Source organism: Salvia hispanica, chromosome 5 (assembly GCF_029641045.1).
Source record: "Salvia hispanica isolate PSC_SH4W2 chromosome 5, Shi_PSC_v1, whole genome shotgun sequence".
NCBI lineage: Eukaryota > Viridiplantae > Streptophyta > Magnoliopsida > Lamiales > Lamiaceae > Salvia > Salvia hispanica.
Window position 1 is genome coordinate 15,479,667 of NC_142696.1, and position 14,144 is coordinate 15,493,810.

At 37.2% G+C, this 14,144-nt stretch overlaps 1 protein-coding gene and 2 pseudogenes across 1 annotated transcript; 2 read left to right on the forward strand and 1 right to left on the reverse strand.

The window, feature by feature from the left end:
- Positions 1-3,033: 3,033 nt before the first annotated feature.
- Positions 3,034-4,520, reverse strand: LOC125189806 (uncharacterized; annotated as a pseudogene).
- A 5,897-nt stretch (positions 4,521-10,417) lies between these two features.
- LOC148926347 (uncharacterized) lies at positions 10,418-11,167 on the forward strand (annotated as a pseudogene).
- A 734-nt stretch (positions 11,168-11,901) lies between these two features.
- On the forward strand, positions 11,902-13,978 carry LOC125190424 (cell division cycle 20.2, cofactor of APC complex-like). The gene is made up of 8 exons (XM_048087740.2): positions 11,902-12,023; positions 12,107-12,208; positions 12,386-12,562; positions 12,626-12,892; positions 12,977-13,079; positions 13,154-13,470; positions 13,542-13,700; positions 13,778-13,978. Exons 1-8 carry the CDS (start codon positions 11,937-11,939, stop codon positions 13,919-13,921), a joined length of 1,356 nt encoding a protein of 451 aa, XP_047943697.1. The 5' UTR covers positions 11,902-11,936; the 3' UTR covers positions 13,922-13,978.
- Positions 13,979-14,144: the final 166 nt, after the last annotated feature.

Here is a 14,144-nt window from a genome sequence, read left to right on the forward strand (position 1 = left end):
GATCTCGGCGGGAAGGATGGGAAAGAAAGAATGGAATGGTTGCGATAATCTCGAAGGGTTTAACACATCAGCATGGAAACCTAATGCCCGCAAGTTGATCAAACTCGTGAGATGGATTCCACCGGACAACGGGTGGATTAAAATCAATACAAAAGGAATATGGAGGCAATCGGAGGCAGGAGCCGGGGGCATCATTCGAGACTTGAGGAGTAACATTATCCGAGGGTTCAAGAAGAGGATCAGTGCTTCCTCGGTTTTGGAAGCTGATTTACAAGCCATCTCTCTCGGTCTCGAAATCGCAAGTGGTTCTACCATATTGGTGTTTGCTTATACATTTATAAGATTTTTCTTAAACATTTAAATGACTCAGTTAAACATTTAAACATTTAAATCGCAAGTGGTTCTATCATGCATTTCTGCAACATAAAGAGGCTAGAGCAGCCAAATCCGACATGTCGTTCTAGGAAGTATTCATCACGGGCAACAAGTGCATCATCGATGTGCAGAATTAGCAATCGTCATCCATTTTTCGGTGTAAATGTTCTATTGGACTTCTTCTCTCTCTTCTTCTTCTTTCACTTCTTCCCATTCTTATTCTAAACAATATACTACACATTGTAATACTCCTTTCGTTCCTTTGTAGCTGAGTCGTATTTCTTTTTGGGTTGTCCCACTGTAACTGAGTCATTTTTTTTATATAAAATATAATATAACTCATTTCTATTACTTTATTCTCTTTTCATCTTTCTACTTTATTATTTTTCCTATTTTATTATCTCTCCTTAATCTACTTAATACAATTTTCTAAAATCTCATGTTTAGAAGAATACATGTATTGCAAAGAGACGAAGGGAGTACATTATTATCATAAATTCAAAAGATGCAAAATTATTTTAATAGAAGATTTAGTAATTTAACCTTTTTTCTAAATGGGCTTGTCTTTTGTCCATGGCATCGCATGATCCACACCACAAAAAATCACTCATGTAATTAATAGTCGATCGACACAATCAATGTCATAATTATCCTCATTAATGTAATAAACATTCTACTTCATTTGTCTATTTCTACTAATAGATGAGAGTGATCCAGGTCTAACTAATTTTAAGTGTATAACTAGAGAATAAATCTCAGTTACTCATTATTTTAATCTAATGACTAAATTAAGTATTCATTTTCTATTAATAAAAATTGCATGGGATAATTTGGGAAATTAACTTTGTTCCATATTTTGACATAAACATCACATTCATGCATACTCTCTCTCTCTCTCTACACGAAGGAGGTGGAGGAACACGAATCAACCTCCTCTCCGGCGACGCCCTCCTCCACCGGCTTCCTCTTGCAGCTGCCTCCCCCCCTGTCATCTCCTCTCTGTAGCCCACCGGCTGCGCCCTCGTCACTTCATGCTCCCCTTCAACCTCATACTGCTTCGTCTTCATCTCTGGCGTGACGTAGTAGGCTTCCAAATAATATTCTGCCCAACTAGCGGCGTTGATCGCAACTTGTAATCGTCGATGCACCTTAAGGCGAGGCTGAAATCACCTAACCTAGTTTTCATATTTCGGTCGTTATTTTGAGATCTGCGTGTGTGTGGCGTCGTCGTCTTGCTTGTCGATTGTGGAAATTGTTTGAAACTAAAAATTGGAATTTCAATCCCGAAATCAATGATCACATTCGATCAATCCAACACTTATTCTGTACTTTAGTATTGTATGCATCTCAAATAATCACAATACATTAACTTAAGTTTACCTTTTTTTCATTTTGTATTTATATATGAAAAATATTAGTACAACTAATTGTATTTACACATGAAAAAAAAAATAGAAAATACAAAAACATAATGATAAACTAAATCATAATAAATCGTGTTAGTACTATGCACGAAAATAAAAATATTTATAGTATTATTTTACCATTAGACAAAATTAATTAATTACTTAGTATTGTGTGTTTTTCAAATAATCACAATACATTAACTTTAAGTTTACTATTTTTTTCATTTTGAATTTATATATGAAAAAATTACAAATAAAAATATAATACTCCATTTGTTAATATACTAAATCATAATTAATCATATTAGTCCTATAGGCATGAAATTAAAAGTATTTATATAATTTTATTTTATTATTACACAAAATAAAAAAATCACTTAATATAAATTAGTCTTAAAATGATGTGAATATATGATAGAAAAAAATTAAATATATTATTATGTAGTATATGCGAGTATTAATATGGAAAGTTTTTTAATTTAAAAATTATATTCCATATACAAGAACTAAATACCTTATATAGTTTAATCTATATATTCTTAATATTTCCATTTGTCCATTTTTAATTAGTGGGACACACCACATCATCATGTCTCGTGGTGTGTCGGGTCCACTGAATTTTTTCTCTAAAACGAGAACTAAATACCTTATATAATTTAATCTATATATTCTTAATATTTCCATTTGTCAATTTTTAATTAGTGGAACACACCACATCATCATGTCACGTGGTGTGTCGAGTCCACTAAATTTTTTCTCTGGAATAAAGTAAGGGTGATTGGATGTTTTATTTTTTGTTAAAAACGGAAATGACTAAACTTAGTTGGGACATCCCAAAAGGGAATACAACTCAAATTAGTTAGGACGCTGGGAGTAGTATAAAATAGTTAAAGTGGATAAAATGTAAAGTAAGAGATATCATAATATAGATAAGACTCTTCTTTATAATATTCTCTCTCTTATTTTACATTATCTCCACTTTAACTATTTTATAGTACTCTCTCTGTCCCAATAAATATGAAACGTTTGTTTTTCGGCACGTTATTTTATGTAGAGTTGTTTTGTGAGTTAAAGATGAGATAGTAAAATAAGAGAGAGGGAAAAATAAAGATAATGTTATATTTATGTAAATTAAATAAGTATACAAAATTACTTATTAATATATTTATGTATTAAATAAACTTTATATTCAAAAAAATTACACTACTTTTAAAATTAAAAAACACTAAACTACTATAATAAAATTCAAATATAAATTGAAACACATTTAAATATATCTCAATTAAATAAAACATATCACGATAAACATAAAAAATAGCTAAAATTCAAGACTCAAAATTTGTGTATTGTTCCCACAAATGATCAACTAGTGCATTTCGAAGTTCCAGATGAGTACTTTTATTACTTATTGCGTCATATCGGGCCATATACTCTTGAAATCGAACATCTTCATTTGTCATCATATCAACTTCGGGTTGTGGCGTTTGTCTAGCAACTTCAATTGGAGAACTAAGGTCACGCTCATCTTCAACTATCATATTGTGAATATTATACATGTAATCATGATGTCACACAATACTTCTTTATCCCAGTAGTAACACACTGGTCCTGCTACAATTGCAAAACGTAATTGGAGAACGCCAAATGCACGCTCCACATCTTTTCTACATGCCTCTTGTTTCATTACAAAATATTTTGTCTTTGATGTACGCGACTCTTGAATTGTTTGCACAACCGTAGACCATTTGGGTATAATACCGTCAGCTAAGTAATAACCATATTGTATTCTTTTCCTTGAATAACATTAATTAGCTGGAGGAGTGATATCTTAAGTGAGATTATAAAAAAGATGAGATGATTCAAACACATTGATGTCGTTGTTACTGCCAGGCAATCCAAAATAAGCATGTCATATCCAAAGATCATAATCAGCTACAACTTCAAGAATAATTGTAGGACTTCCACTGCAACCTGGATATGAACCACTCCATCCTATATGACATTTTTTTCATTTCCAATGCATACAATCTAAACTGCCTAACATCCCTGGAAATCCACGTTGCTCGCCAATATATAAAAGTCTAGCAATATCATTAGCCGTTGGAGTTCTCAAATATTGAGTTGAAAAGATCTCTATTATTGCACGACAAAAACATTTTAGGCTTTTGATGGTACTACTCTCACTTATTTTCACATACTCATTAATAACCATATGCCAATATGGTTACTCATCAGTAACCATACGCCAATATATGAATAGCTGTTGTTACCTTTTGAAGAGATGATAGTCCAAGCCTTCCGGTTGCATCTAGTCGTTGTATGAAGTAGTCACCGTGTTCCTTAACTGCATCCACAATGCGAACGAACAATGGACGAGCCACCTGGAATCTCCTACGAAACATGGTTTCATTATATAATGAGTTATCTGCAAAATAATCATTGTACAATCTAGTGTGGGCACCCTCTCAATCACGATTGATGACAATATGCCCCAGAATTGATCCACGATGTATTTGTAGACTTTGATGGTCGCAAAGGTGTTGAATCAATAGGTTGTTATTGTTGATTCTTCATTGCATACTTTGCATATATTGGTAAGTGTTTATCATATTAGAATTTTCATCATCTTCATCTTGATGAAGATGAAGAACTATCTAGAATACAATTGGGATTCATCATCACTTAAAAATAGAAATAGAGTATAGCTTCAACAAAGTATATGTATATATAGAGGTGTGCTTCAAAAATAACTCAAATTAGAATCACAACATCCTTCCAATTATATGCTGTCACGTGGCATATATAAGCAACAAAACAACGTTATTAAACAACAAACTTAGTGGATGACTTAGATGAGCGGATTGCATAAAAGATAGTTTATGTTGCATTAAATGCAATTTATTTTGCATTTTAGTCTATAATGCAAAAATAAATTGTACTATGCAACATAAACAGTCTATTATGCAATCTAAGGTAATTCTTATGTGTCATCCTTTGTTGCTTAATATCGTTATTATGTTGCTTATACTTGCCACGTGGCAGCATGTGGTTGGATGATTACGATTTAGATTCCTAAAAATGAATTTATTGAATACATCAAATTCAAAGTCAAATTTAATTAGTTGCAAACACACAAATTTTCTCCTACAGAAAAGGTAAAAAATACTGACTCGGTCCAGTTGCAAACATCCTAAATTGCTCTAAATTAGTTGTAAACATACTTATTCAAACATCCTAAGTTTCTCTAAATCAGTTGTAAACATACTAATTCAAACATCCTAAACATAATAATTCAAAAGTTGGACTGGATGATATAGTCAGGATACTATAGAGTATAGACTCTCTTTCTTACTCTCCCTATATAAATGACAGAATCTCATCAATTAGAGAAAACTACATTTGCTATTTTCCTCACAAAATGTCGATTCGTAAAGAAAGTTATTTAGAGAATGAAGACATTCTTTTATGTCAAATTTATATGCAAATTTCACAAGATCCAATCAATGGAATATCTCAATTAGCACAACGATTTTGGAAGCGTGTGAAAGATTGATACGAGTAAACTCGTATCGGAGAATAATGGCTAGAAACCACCGGATAAAAGAGGTTCGTTCGCGGAAGGAATTCCGTCGAGCAACCGATGAAAGACCGGAAAAGTAAATTGCAGAAAAATAAAAGACAGAACAATAAAAGATAATTATATTTCTTCCATGATTCCTTCAAAAGATAACAAAGACTCATATTTATAATACTCCCTAATAACCTAACTTAGTGATCAAGAAATAGGAAAGATATGGAAATGTCACGACCGCACTTTGCTAAGGATAGCAAAGAAAGGAAATCATGACAATAAAGGGAAAATAAGAAGGAAATAAAAAGGAAACCAATCGTGAACCAAACGTCCATTTTATTACGAGAGATATTAGGATTTCACAAGGGATTTACATGGTCATGCAGGCTCAAAAAAAAGAAAAAAAAAAGAGTTCACCAATTTGTACTTCACATTCCTATCATAGTTCTCATCAATAAGTCTATCACAAGACAATGATAAAATGCACAGCGGAAGAAAGGTTTGAACGCGACAATATGTATGGAGACATATGTCTTCGAGGGTCCTACAGAGATACAAAAAGCACCAATCTCACTCAGCACCCCTTCATCCACGGCTCAACCTGCACATTTAGAAATATATGCAGGGCTGAGTACGAGAGTACTCAGTGAACACTTTGCCAAAAGATACATATATACAATAAAAGATTTGTTGCCATGCCATCACAGTAACACTCGGGGGTTTTATCTTAAAAGGCCCGAGCTTACTAAGTTATTTGTGAGCTTAAAGTTCGACCGCAGTCTAAGTTCTTTCCATCAATCTGCCATATCTGTACATTCCTTAAGTGACGGGAAGGGTGTCACCTTCCACGACACATTGACCAGCCAACCCTCTCGATGACTCACGGTCCATTTCTTTTGTGCACACTACTCGAATAGGAATTTCAATCCTATTGGAGTTCGTAATCATTCCGTTCATTCATTCATTCATTTTGGCATAGCCAAACAGATAGGCATCTCGACAAAACAAAAACATTTATGGCATTGACAATCTTTTGTAGAAAAGAAAGTGCGATTTTAAATAAACAATCACTTCATAAATCATTCGTAACATTTGACAAGTTCATCCACATAAAAGTATAGGATAGCAAAGCTCAAACATAAAATCATTATCACTTTAAAATAGGCTTGAAATATTATTCACAAAGCCACATTAATACATAGGTTAGAAAGCCCACCTCGATGCTTCCAAAATACATAGCTCTAAGCAAAGATCCACTTCAATAAATTAAACTCCTCGCAAAAATCCTTTTTGAAAGATTATTACGAGCTAATTAGTTAAAGAACATTCATAAAGAATGATATGCAATGATCCTAAGGGGGGGAGTGTGCATCCTACGTTCTTATCTTGTTCAAACGACTTCAATTCTTTGCGATAATTACATCGGGAGATTTAAATTTCTCGATCAAGTACTTTAGTGAGTAATTGAAGGTTCAGTTACTTATGCAATTAATCTCTGAACCCAATTTAAAACATTTAGTCTATACTTTGAGTAATTGAAAGCTTGTTAATTTAAAAGGACCTCAAGACTTAAAAGAAACTCTTAACTTCTCTCTCTTTTTTCATTCTCGTTAATTCGGCCTAACTAAAAGAATGTCCAATCAATTTAGTTGGATCCAACAAGAGTAAACCGTATCTCACACTTCATACTCCCTCCGTCGCACCTTCTCCCTCTCTCTTGCTCTCGGCCGTGAAGGGCTCGGCGGCGTTCGACCTCCGATGCCGTCGCCGGTTACTATTCCATGTACATCTTCTTCTCCCTCTCCTCTTCTTCCCCTCCTTTTTTCTTTGCCACGCATAACACATGTATATGTTATACACACACTCACATTTCTTTCTAAGGTTAAATTTCAGTCACCGAGCTCGTCGAGCGAGTGGAGAAGAGGGCAACGTTGTTTGCTCGGTCCAGGGGCAGCAGGGGCTGCCACCGGGTGACAGCAGCGGCAGTGGGGTCTGCCGAGCATCTGTGCGCGCGTGGCAGCAGCTGCGTGTGTGTGACAGCAGCGGCGACTTCCCGGCAGAGGCGGCAGCGGCGGGGGGTTCTGCGCGTAGGGCTGCCGCCGCGTGACAGCAGCGGCAGCGTGTGATGCTGCTGAACGCAGCAACAGCGGCGGACTGCTCCGAGCGAGGTGGCAGCGGCGGACTGGCGCCCCTTCGGTAGGTGCTCAAAGATGCACTCGTACAAGCTAAGTTCTCAATCATGCTTCATGCCCGATTATTATTATTGCTTTTATGGTTATCGCAAAGGTCATGCTCTACTTAATTTGAGTTATGAGGATATATATGAACTTGGGCTTGGTTTTCTTTAAATTATCGGATGCTTGGTTATTTCACTAGAATATGAACTTGTTGATATTGAGAATTTGGTAGAGATACCTAAATTCGTGGTACTATGTTGAGCATGCTATCTCTTCTGTCATGCTTGGCAAAAAGAATAAATGAAAGAACTATGAATAACACTTGGGTTTTAAGAGCATTTACCTTCCATGAAGAGTGGAGTAAAGGGTGATGGGTGAGAGAGCTTGATCCTCTTGTTCCTTGAACTCACTATGCGTATCTCACTTGCTCTCTTCTTTAATGATGTTGGAGATTTTATTTTGAGAAACAAAAGGAAGATGAAAGAAGGTGGTGAAGTATTTATAGGTAAAGAGGATGTATGGTTCTACATGGGTAATTCTATGTTTCAAAGGGAGCAAACTATTACACAAGAGTTAGAGACTTTTTACTAAAAGGAGCAAGTTGGCAAATCAATCATTCAATATACCAAAAATGGCAAGAATATTACATCTCGTCACTCAAAATGACGGCTAGCAAGTACGACCGTCGTTTGGGAATCGTGTGCCGTCGTTTGGGACTCGTGCTTTGATGTGATGTGATTTCGTCAAAAGTCTTGTCTTGATTTGAAAGATGTGATGGTGATGCGACTAATATTTGTCTATCTTTTGTAGGTTCCAGAAGTGTGCGATGTAGAAATAGATAGGAGCACGAAATGAAGTTGGAGGTCCCGGAACGTGCACAACCGCCGAGATTCGGGGCACGTCTCCTTGTTTTGCTTTATCCTCGATATTTAAATTGTAATAGTGTAGGACTTTACAAATTCTATTTGAACTTGTGTTAAACGAACTCATAGATTTTTACACCGCATTTACTAAAACTATTAAACGTCCTTTTTTTTATGATTATCGAGATCGCACACATTTTAAAACCCGAACAAACAAGAAATAACAACTAATGCAAGGTGATATTTGTTCGGCTATGGTTCAAAAAGTGCGGGTGTTACAGGAAATCAATAATATATGGAATAATAGATATATGGGGATATTCTATAGATATACTCGTATCAACTCCTCCACGGTTAAAATTAACCTTGTCCTCAAGGTGGAAACCATGAAGCCACGACGAGAATTAAAGACGAAGCTCTGGCGAGGTATCTCCTCCCGGATCAAACGCACACCGAACAATAGAGTATCTCCCTTCATCACCTCCATCAAAAATCATCAAAGGATGACCATTGTGGTTGCCAAAATTCATCGTTAAGGGTTTCACCGTGTATCACCGTCAAGTGATGTTGTTCGATGATTCATTCTTGCAACATCACCATCAATTGGATTCGCGTCATCATTAAAACCTATATCATCAAAATTGTGAAATTTCTCTGTAACTCTTCTCTTGCCGAGAGAAGAACTACAACGGTCGTGTTTCACACCCTCTGAAATCCCCAATTATATAGAACCGGGGAAAACAAGTACAGAATGAGGGACTGATGTCAGAATGGTATTGGAGTCGCCCGACTGAGAGATCACGGCTAGTGGAAGTGGGTCATCGTCTAACAATTCGCCCTCATCTCCACTGATATCAGGGCTGCACGGAGGAGCTAGCTGGGGCAGATTCGTGGGCGAGACAGCAGTTGTAGCGGCCAGTGGGGCGGCTGTGCGGAGATGGCTCGTCGACCTCATCGCGGCGTGTGGATCGCCCAGGCAGCGTTTGTTTGCATCCATCCGAGACGCCAATTGCTCGACAGTTGCGGCCAAGTGCTCAAGCTGTGAAACCAAGGCAGCCAACTGTAGGTTCGGTTCCAAATTCGGCATCACTGGATCACATGCCATGCCAAGAGGCTCTGTATGGCCAACACCGTCGTAAGGCGGCTGATATGGAGACGATGGCGGCTGGAAGGGCTGGTAAGGCGGTTGTGCAGGGGTGTACAGTGGGTGCCCATCGGGAGGGCCAGGTTCGGGGCACGGATAGAACACCGAAGAGGGCCTTGGCACGCTAAAGGGTAGCGCGGGAATCGGGCACGCCAGATCTGGATTGGGGTACCCAAATTGCACGTCTAGTCTCTGGGAGTACCAACACGATGTGGGGCTCGGCATGGGCAGTGGCAAGGCGAACTGTCTGTCGAATTGGTGATGGTGGTAGGCGGTGTAGGTGTATGACATGATGGCAGAAATTCGGAGGATGAGAACCGAATGAAAGCACCAAATGATACGAGTAAACTCGTATCGGAGAATAATGGTGATAAATCACCGGATAAAAGAGGTTTGTTCATAGAAGGAATTCCGTCGAGCAACCGATGAAAGACAGGAAAAGTAAATTGCAGAAAAATAAAAGACAGAATGATAAAAGATAATTATATTTCTTCCATGATTCCTTCAAAAGATAACAACGACTCCTATTTATAATACTCCCTAATAACCTAACTTAGTGATCAAGAAGTAGGAAAGATATGGAAATCAATAATATATGAAATAATATAGATATGGGGATATTCTATAGATATACTCGTATCAAAGATGGATTCAATGAAGCTAGAGATGTAACTTTGGCCAGAGCATACAGAAAGATCTATGCAAGCTCGTATTCAAACGATTGAAAAAGCTGCAAAGAAATTTCATGGATGTATCCGAGCAGCTAAAGCAAGAAATCTAAGCGGTTCTTCAAATGCTGACATAGTGAGTATTTAATCATAGTTTTTAATGTTAAATTTCCTCTTATGTACCTGTGATTAATTGATTATAACCATTTGTAGATGAATGAAGCTATACAATTGCTCAAGAAAGATGCAAACTACAAATTAGGTTGGAAATTTTCTCATGTTTGGGAAATGATTAAGAATTTTGAAAATTTCCAAGATTATGTAGGGACCTCTAGACAACAAGCATCACGTGGAATTCAGTCTTCTAATTCAGAAGGCCAGACTCATATTTTGCATTGCTCTCAAACTTTGTCTTCATTTCCTATGAGTTGTGATGATGAGGAGGGAAAGGGAGGTTCCTTTTCATCAAGACCAATCGGAATAAAGAAGGCTAAACGAAAGAAAAAGCAATCCGAGAATACAACATCTCTTATTGCTACTCTTTAAAAACAAAATGAGGAACTAAACGAAGGTATTAAAAAAGCAAATGATCACATGGCTAAGTTTGTGGAAAATCAAAAGGTGGCTCAAGAACTCAAAACAATGAGAGAAGAAAATAAAATAATGGCTATGAACTTGAGCTCCATAGACGATCCTCAAAGTCGTGCTTATTTTCAAGCTGAACGGAAACACATTTTATAGAAAAGAGCTCAGCAACAAGACCAACCAGATGACTGCAATTAGAGCATATTCTTTGTACTTTGACAATATTGGAGGATCCGATTCTGATTTACTAGATTGTTATTACGTTTTTCATTTTATTACAATCATTTGTTGTTCGTGTTTAATTTTATTTTAATGCATTGAGGTTTAACTTGCTTTCTTAATAAAGACTTGCTTTTGTTTTGCGACATCTATCCATAGCTCTTTAGTAATGAATGAATCTCAGCTGAACAACTTCTAATCTATTGATACATAATTATAACGGTAAGCAACAATAACAAGATTTTTTTTGGAAATATTCATTCCTATATTAGTAAATTTATTAGTTATTATTTGCAAAGAAAAAAAACATAAGATATGGTGAGCTTGCTAATTCCGATTTAATTATTCGGAAAATTATTTGCAAATTCCATAAAAAAAATGTGTGTAAAAGATTTCCTAGACCCTAGTACAACAAGCTTACATATCTCTACTCAATATGTGCAAATAATGTGGCTGATTCAACTATCTAAGCAGTACATAAATTATGGCAGTATAATTATTTAATTATAAGAACTATTATGCAATATATAAATTTTTTTTGCAGTAGATATTCAATTTTGGTGTTTACTTTAAATTTGGTGTTGTTTCATTAGAAAAAAAAAATCAAAAATGGATTTGGATATGGAGTATGGTTAGAGAACATTTTTACACCAAAAATGGAATTTGGTGTATGGTTGGAGGCGGTAATTATCTCAACAACTTCTTTTATATATAGACATATTTCATTTTGACTCGAAGAAAATTTAAAAAAATCGAAAAGAAAATGAAATTAAGAAGAGGAAGGGTTAAAAAATTAACGGTTTTGACAAGATCCAACGGCAACAAAACGCAACGCCTTTGGCGCCAAATAGCATCAGTCTTCATCTGGAAAATGAATTCCTCTCAACCATAATTTTCACTATTCCGCAAAATTTTTGAAGCAGTAACAATGGATAATGAGACTGATTGGAGACTGGCCTCCGATTGGTACTCTCCAACTCGCCTCCACGACAGCCCCGTCAAATATGATTTTCCGGTACCTATTCTTTTGAATGATTTCTCGCAATTTCTTCGATAATTACTTTATATTTCTGTCAATTTGTTGTTTTGTTTGACAAGGGCGATAGGTTTATCCCAAATCGGAGTCTTATGGATCTCGATCAAGCCCACGGTACATTGACCAACACCACTGTTGCACGACCCACACATACCAAATCTAGTGTCAGTTCTTCAATTTTCGAATTATTCTTGAATTTCAAATTCAATTCAGTATTTCTTGATTCGGATTAAATTTGGGTTCAATGGCCTCAAAATTCAAAAGTTATGATGCTTTGTTCGATTCTACTTTGTGGCAATTGAGTTTATGAGCTGTTCCACTGATGTTTTCTTTCATCACAGATTGAATATAGGAAATCTTTGAGCAATCTGACCTTGAATGCTGAAGGTAGGCCATTTCAAATGCTTGTTTTCAGGGGCAGTCCCAAATCAAGTAGAAAACTGAGCCCTATGATTGATGAGACGCGATGTTGTAACAACGAGACCCTTACTTGTAGACCGTTGCGAAGATTCCCCAAGGTAAACGTGTTCACAAGCTCTTGCTCGTTTTTTCCTTTGATGATAACTAGCTTGCCGTGCCAGGGTGAAGCTCGTATCCTGGATGCGCCAAGAATCAGCCACGACTATTATCTCAACGTTATTGATTGGGGGAAGACGAACCTGCTAGCAGCTGCTCTTGACAGAAAATTATACTTGTGGAATGCAAACACTTGTAAAGTTGAACTAGTGTCAGAAGCGAGCGAAGGCGACTATCTTGCTAGCGTAAACTGGTCTGAAAATGGAGAAGTTGTAGCAGCGGGGTATAGTTGCTCTAAAATTCATCTCTATGATGCTGAGTCGCTCCATCTAGTAAGTGGCCAGATGAACAAGCTGATTGCTCGCTCTGTCTCTTAACGACGTTGGTTTTTAGTTCTTGTCATGTGTTTTACGTAGGTGAGGTTGTTAGAGGGTCAGCGTGGACGTGTGGGATCTATAGCGTGGAATGGTCACACACTAACTTGTGGAAGCTCTAGTGGAGCTATCATCAACCATGATGGTAAATGAGGTTGCTTCTTTATTCATCCTTAATATAGTCTCAAGGCTGTTGAAATGATCAGAGTTTTATGACAGTGAGAGTGAGGAACAGTCAAGTGTGCCGTGTGAAAGTGCACAAGGGTGAAGTCTCTGGTTTGAAGTGGTCGGCTGCAGGGAGCATGCTAGCCAGTGGTGCAAATGATACTAGAGTCTACTTGTGGGACGCATGCAAGATGAGCGCAAACCATCACGTTTACAGATTCGATCATCATTGTGCAGCGGTTAAAGCTCTGGCGTGGTGCCCTCACGACTATAACGTGCTGGCATCCGGTGGTGGCTTGGACGATGGCAATATAAAGCTATGGAACACTCAAAAAGGGACCTGCACCTCTAGCACAGAAACTAAGTCACAGGCGAGTTTGATTGTTTGATTTCCTTTTGTGATCAGAAGATTTATTGATTATGGTGATGATTTTGTTGACAGATATGTGGGCTACAATGGAACAGGCATCACAAAGAGTTATTAAGCGGGCATGGCTACGGCTACGAATGCCAAAACCAGTTATGCTTGTGGAAGTACCCTTCCATGTCCCGAATAGGAGAGTCTGCCAACGCGACGTCTCGGGTTCTTCATCTAACTCAGGTCTGATTTATAACCTGATGCAATAAGAACTGTAGTGTTACCAATGTGTGTGTATACTTATTATTAGTCGTCGACAGAGCCCTGATGGTCTGACTGTCGCCTCAGCCGGAGAAGACGAGGCCCTTCGATTCTGGAATGTATTTGGTCCAGCAGCCCCTGGCAATTCAAGGATGTCCTATTTGGAGAGCCTTCTCTCTCTCAAGACATCAGCCATAAGGTGATGAGATTTTCAACTCTCCAACTAATGTAGCTTAAGAAGTGGGCTGTTATATGAATCTATGAATGCAATAGTTTACACAACAACAGTTTTGATCAACATACCATTGTATTCATCGACTACAATACACAAGTTTTATGGCAACTGAGTTAAGAATACAGGATTATGACCTTGTAAAGATGAAATCATCCAATTGTAAATTTGTTTTCTGGCTACCACCACCAGAT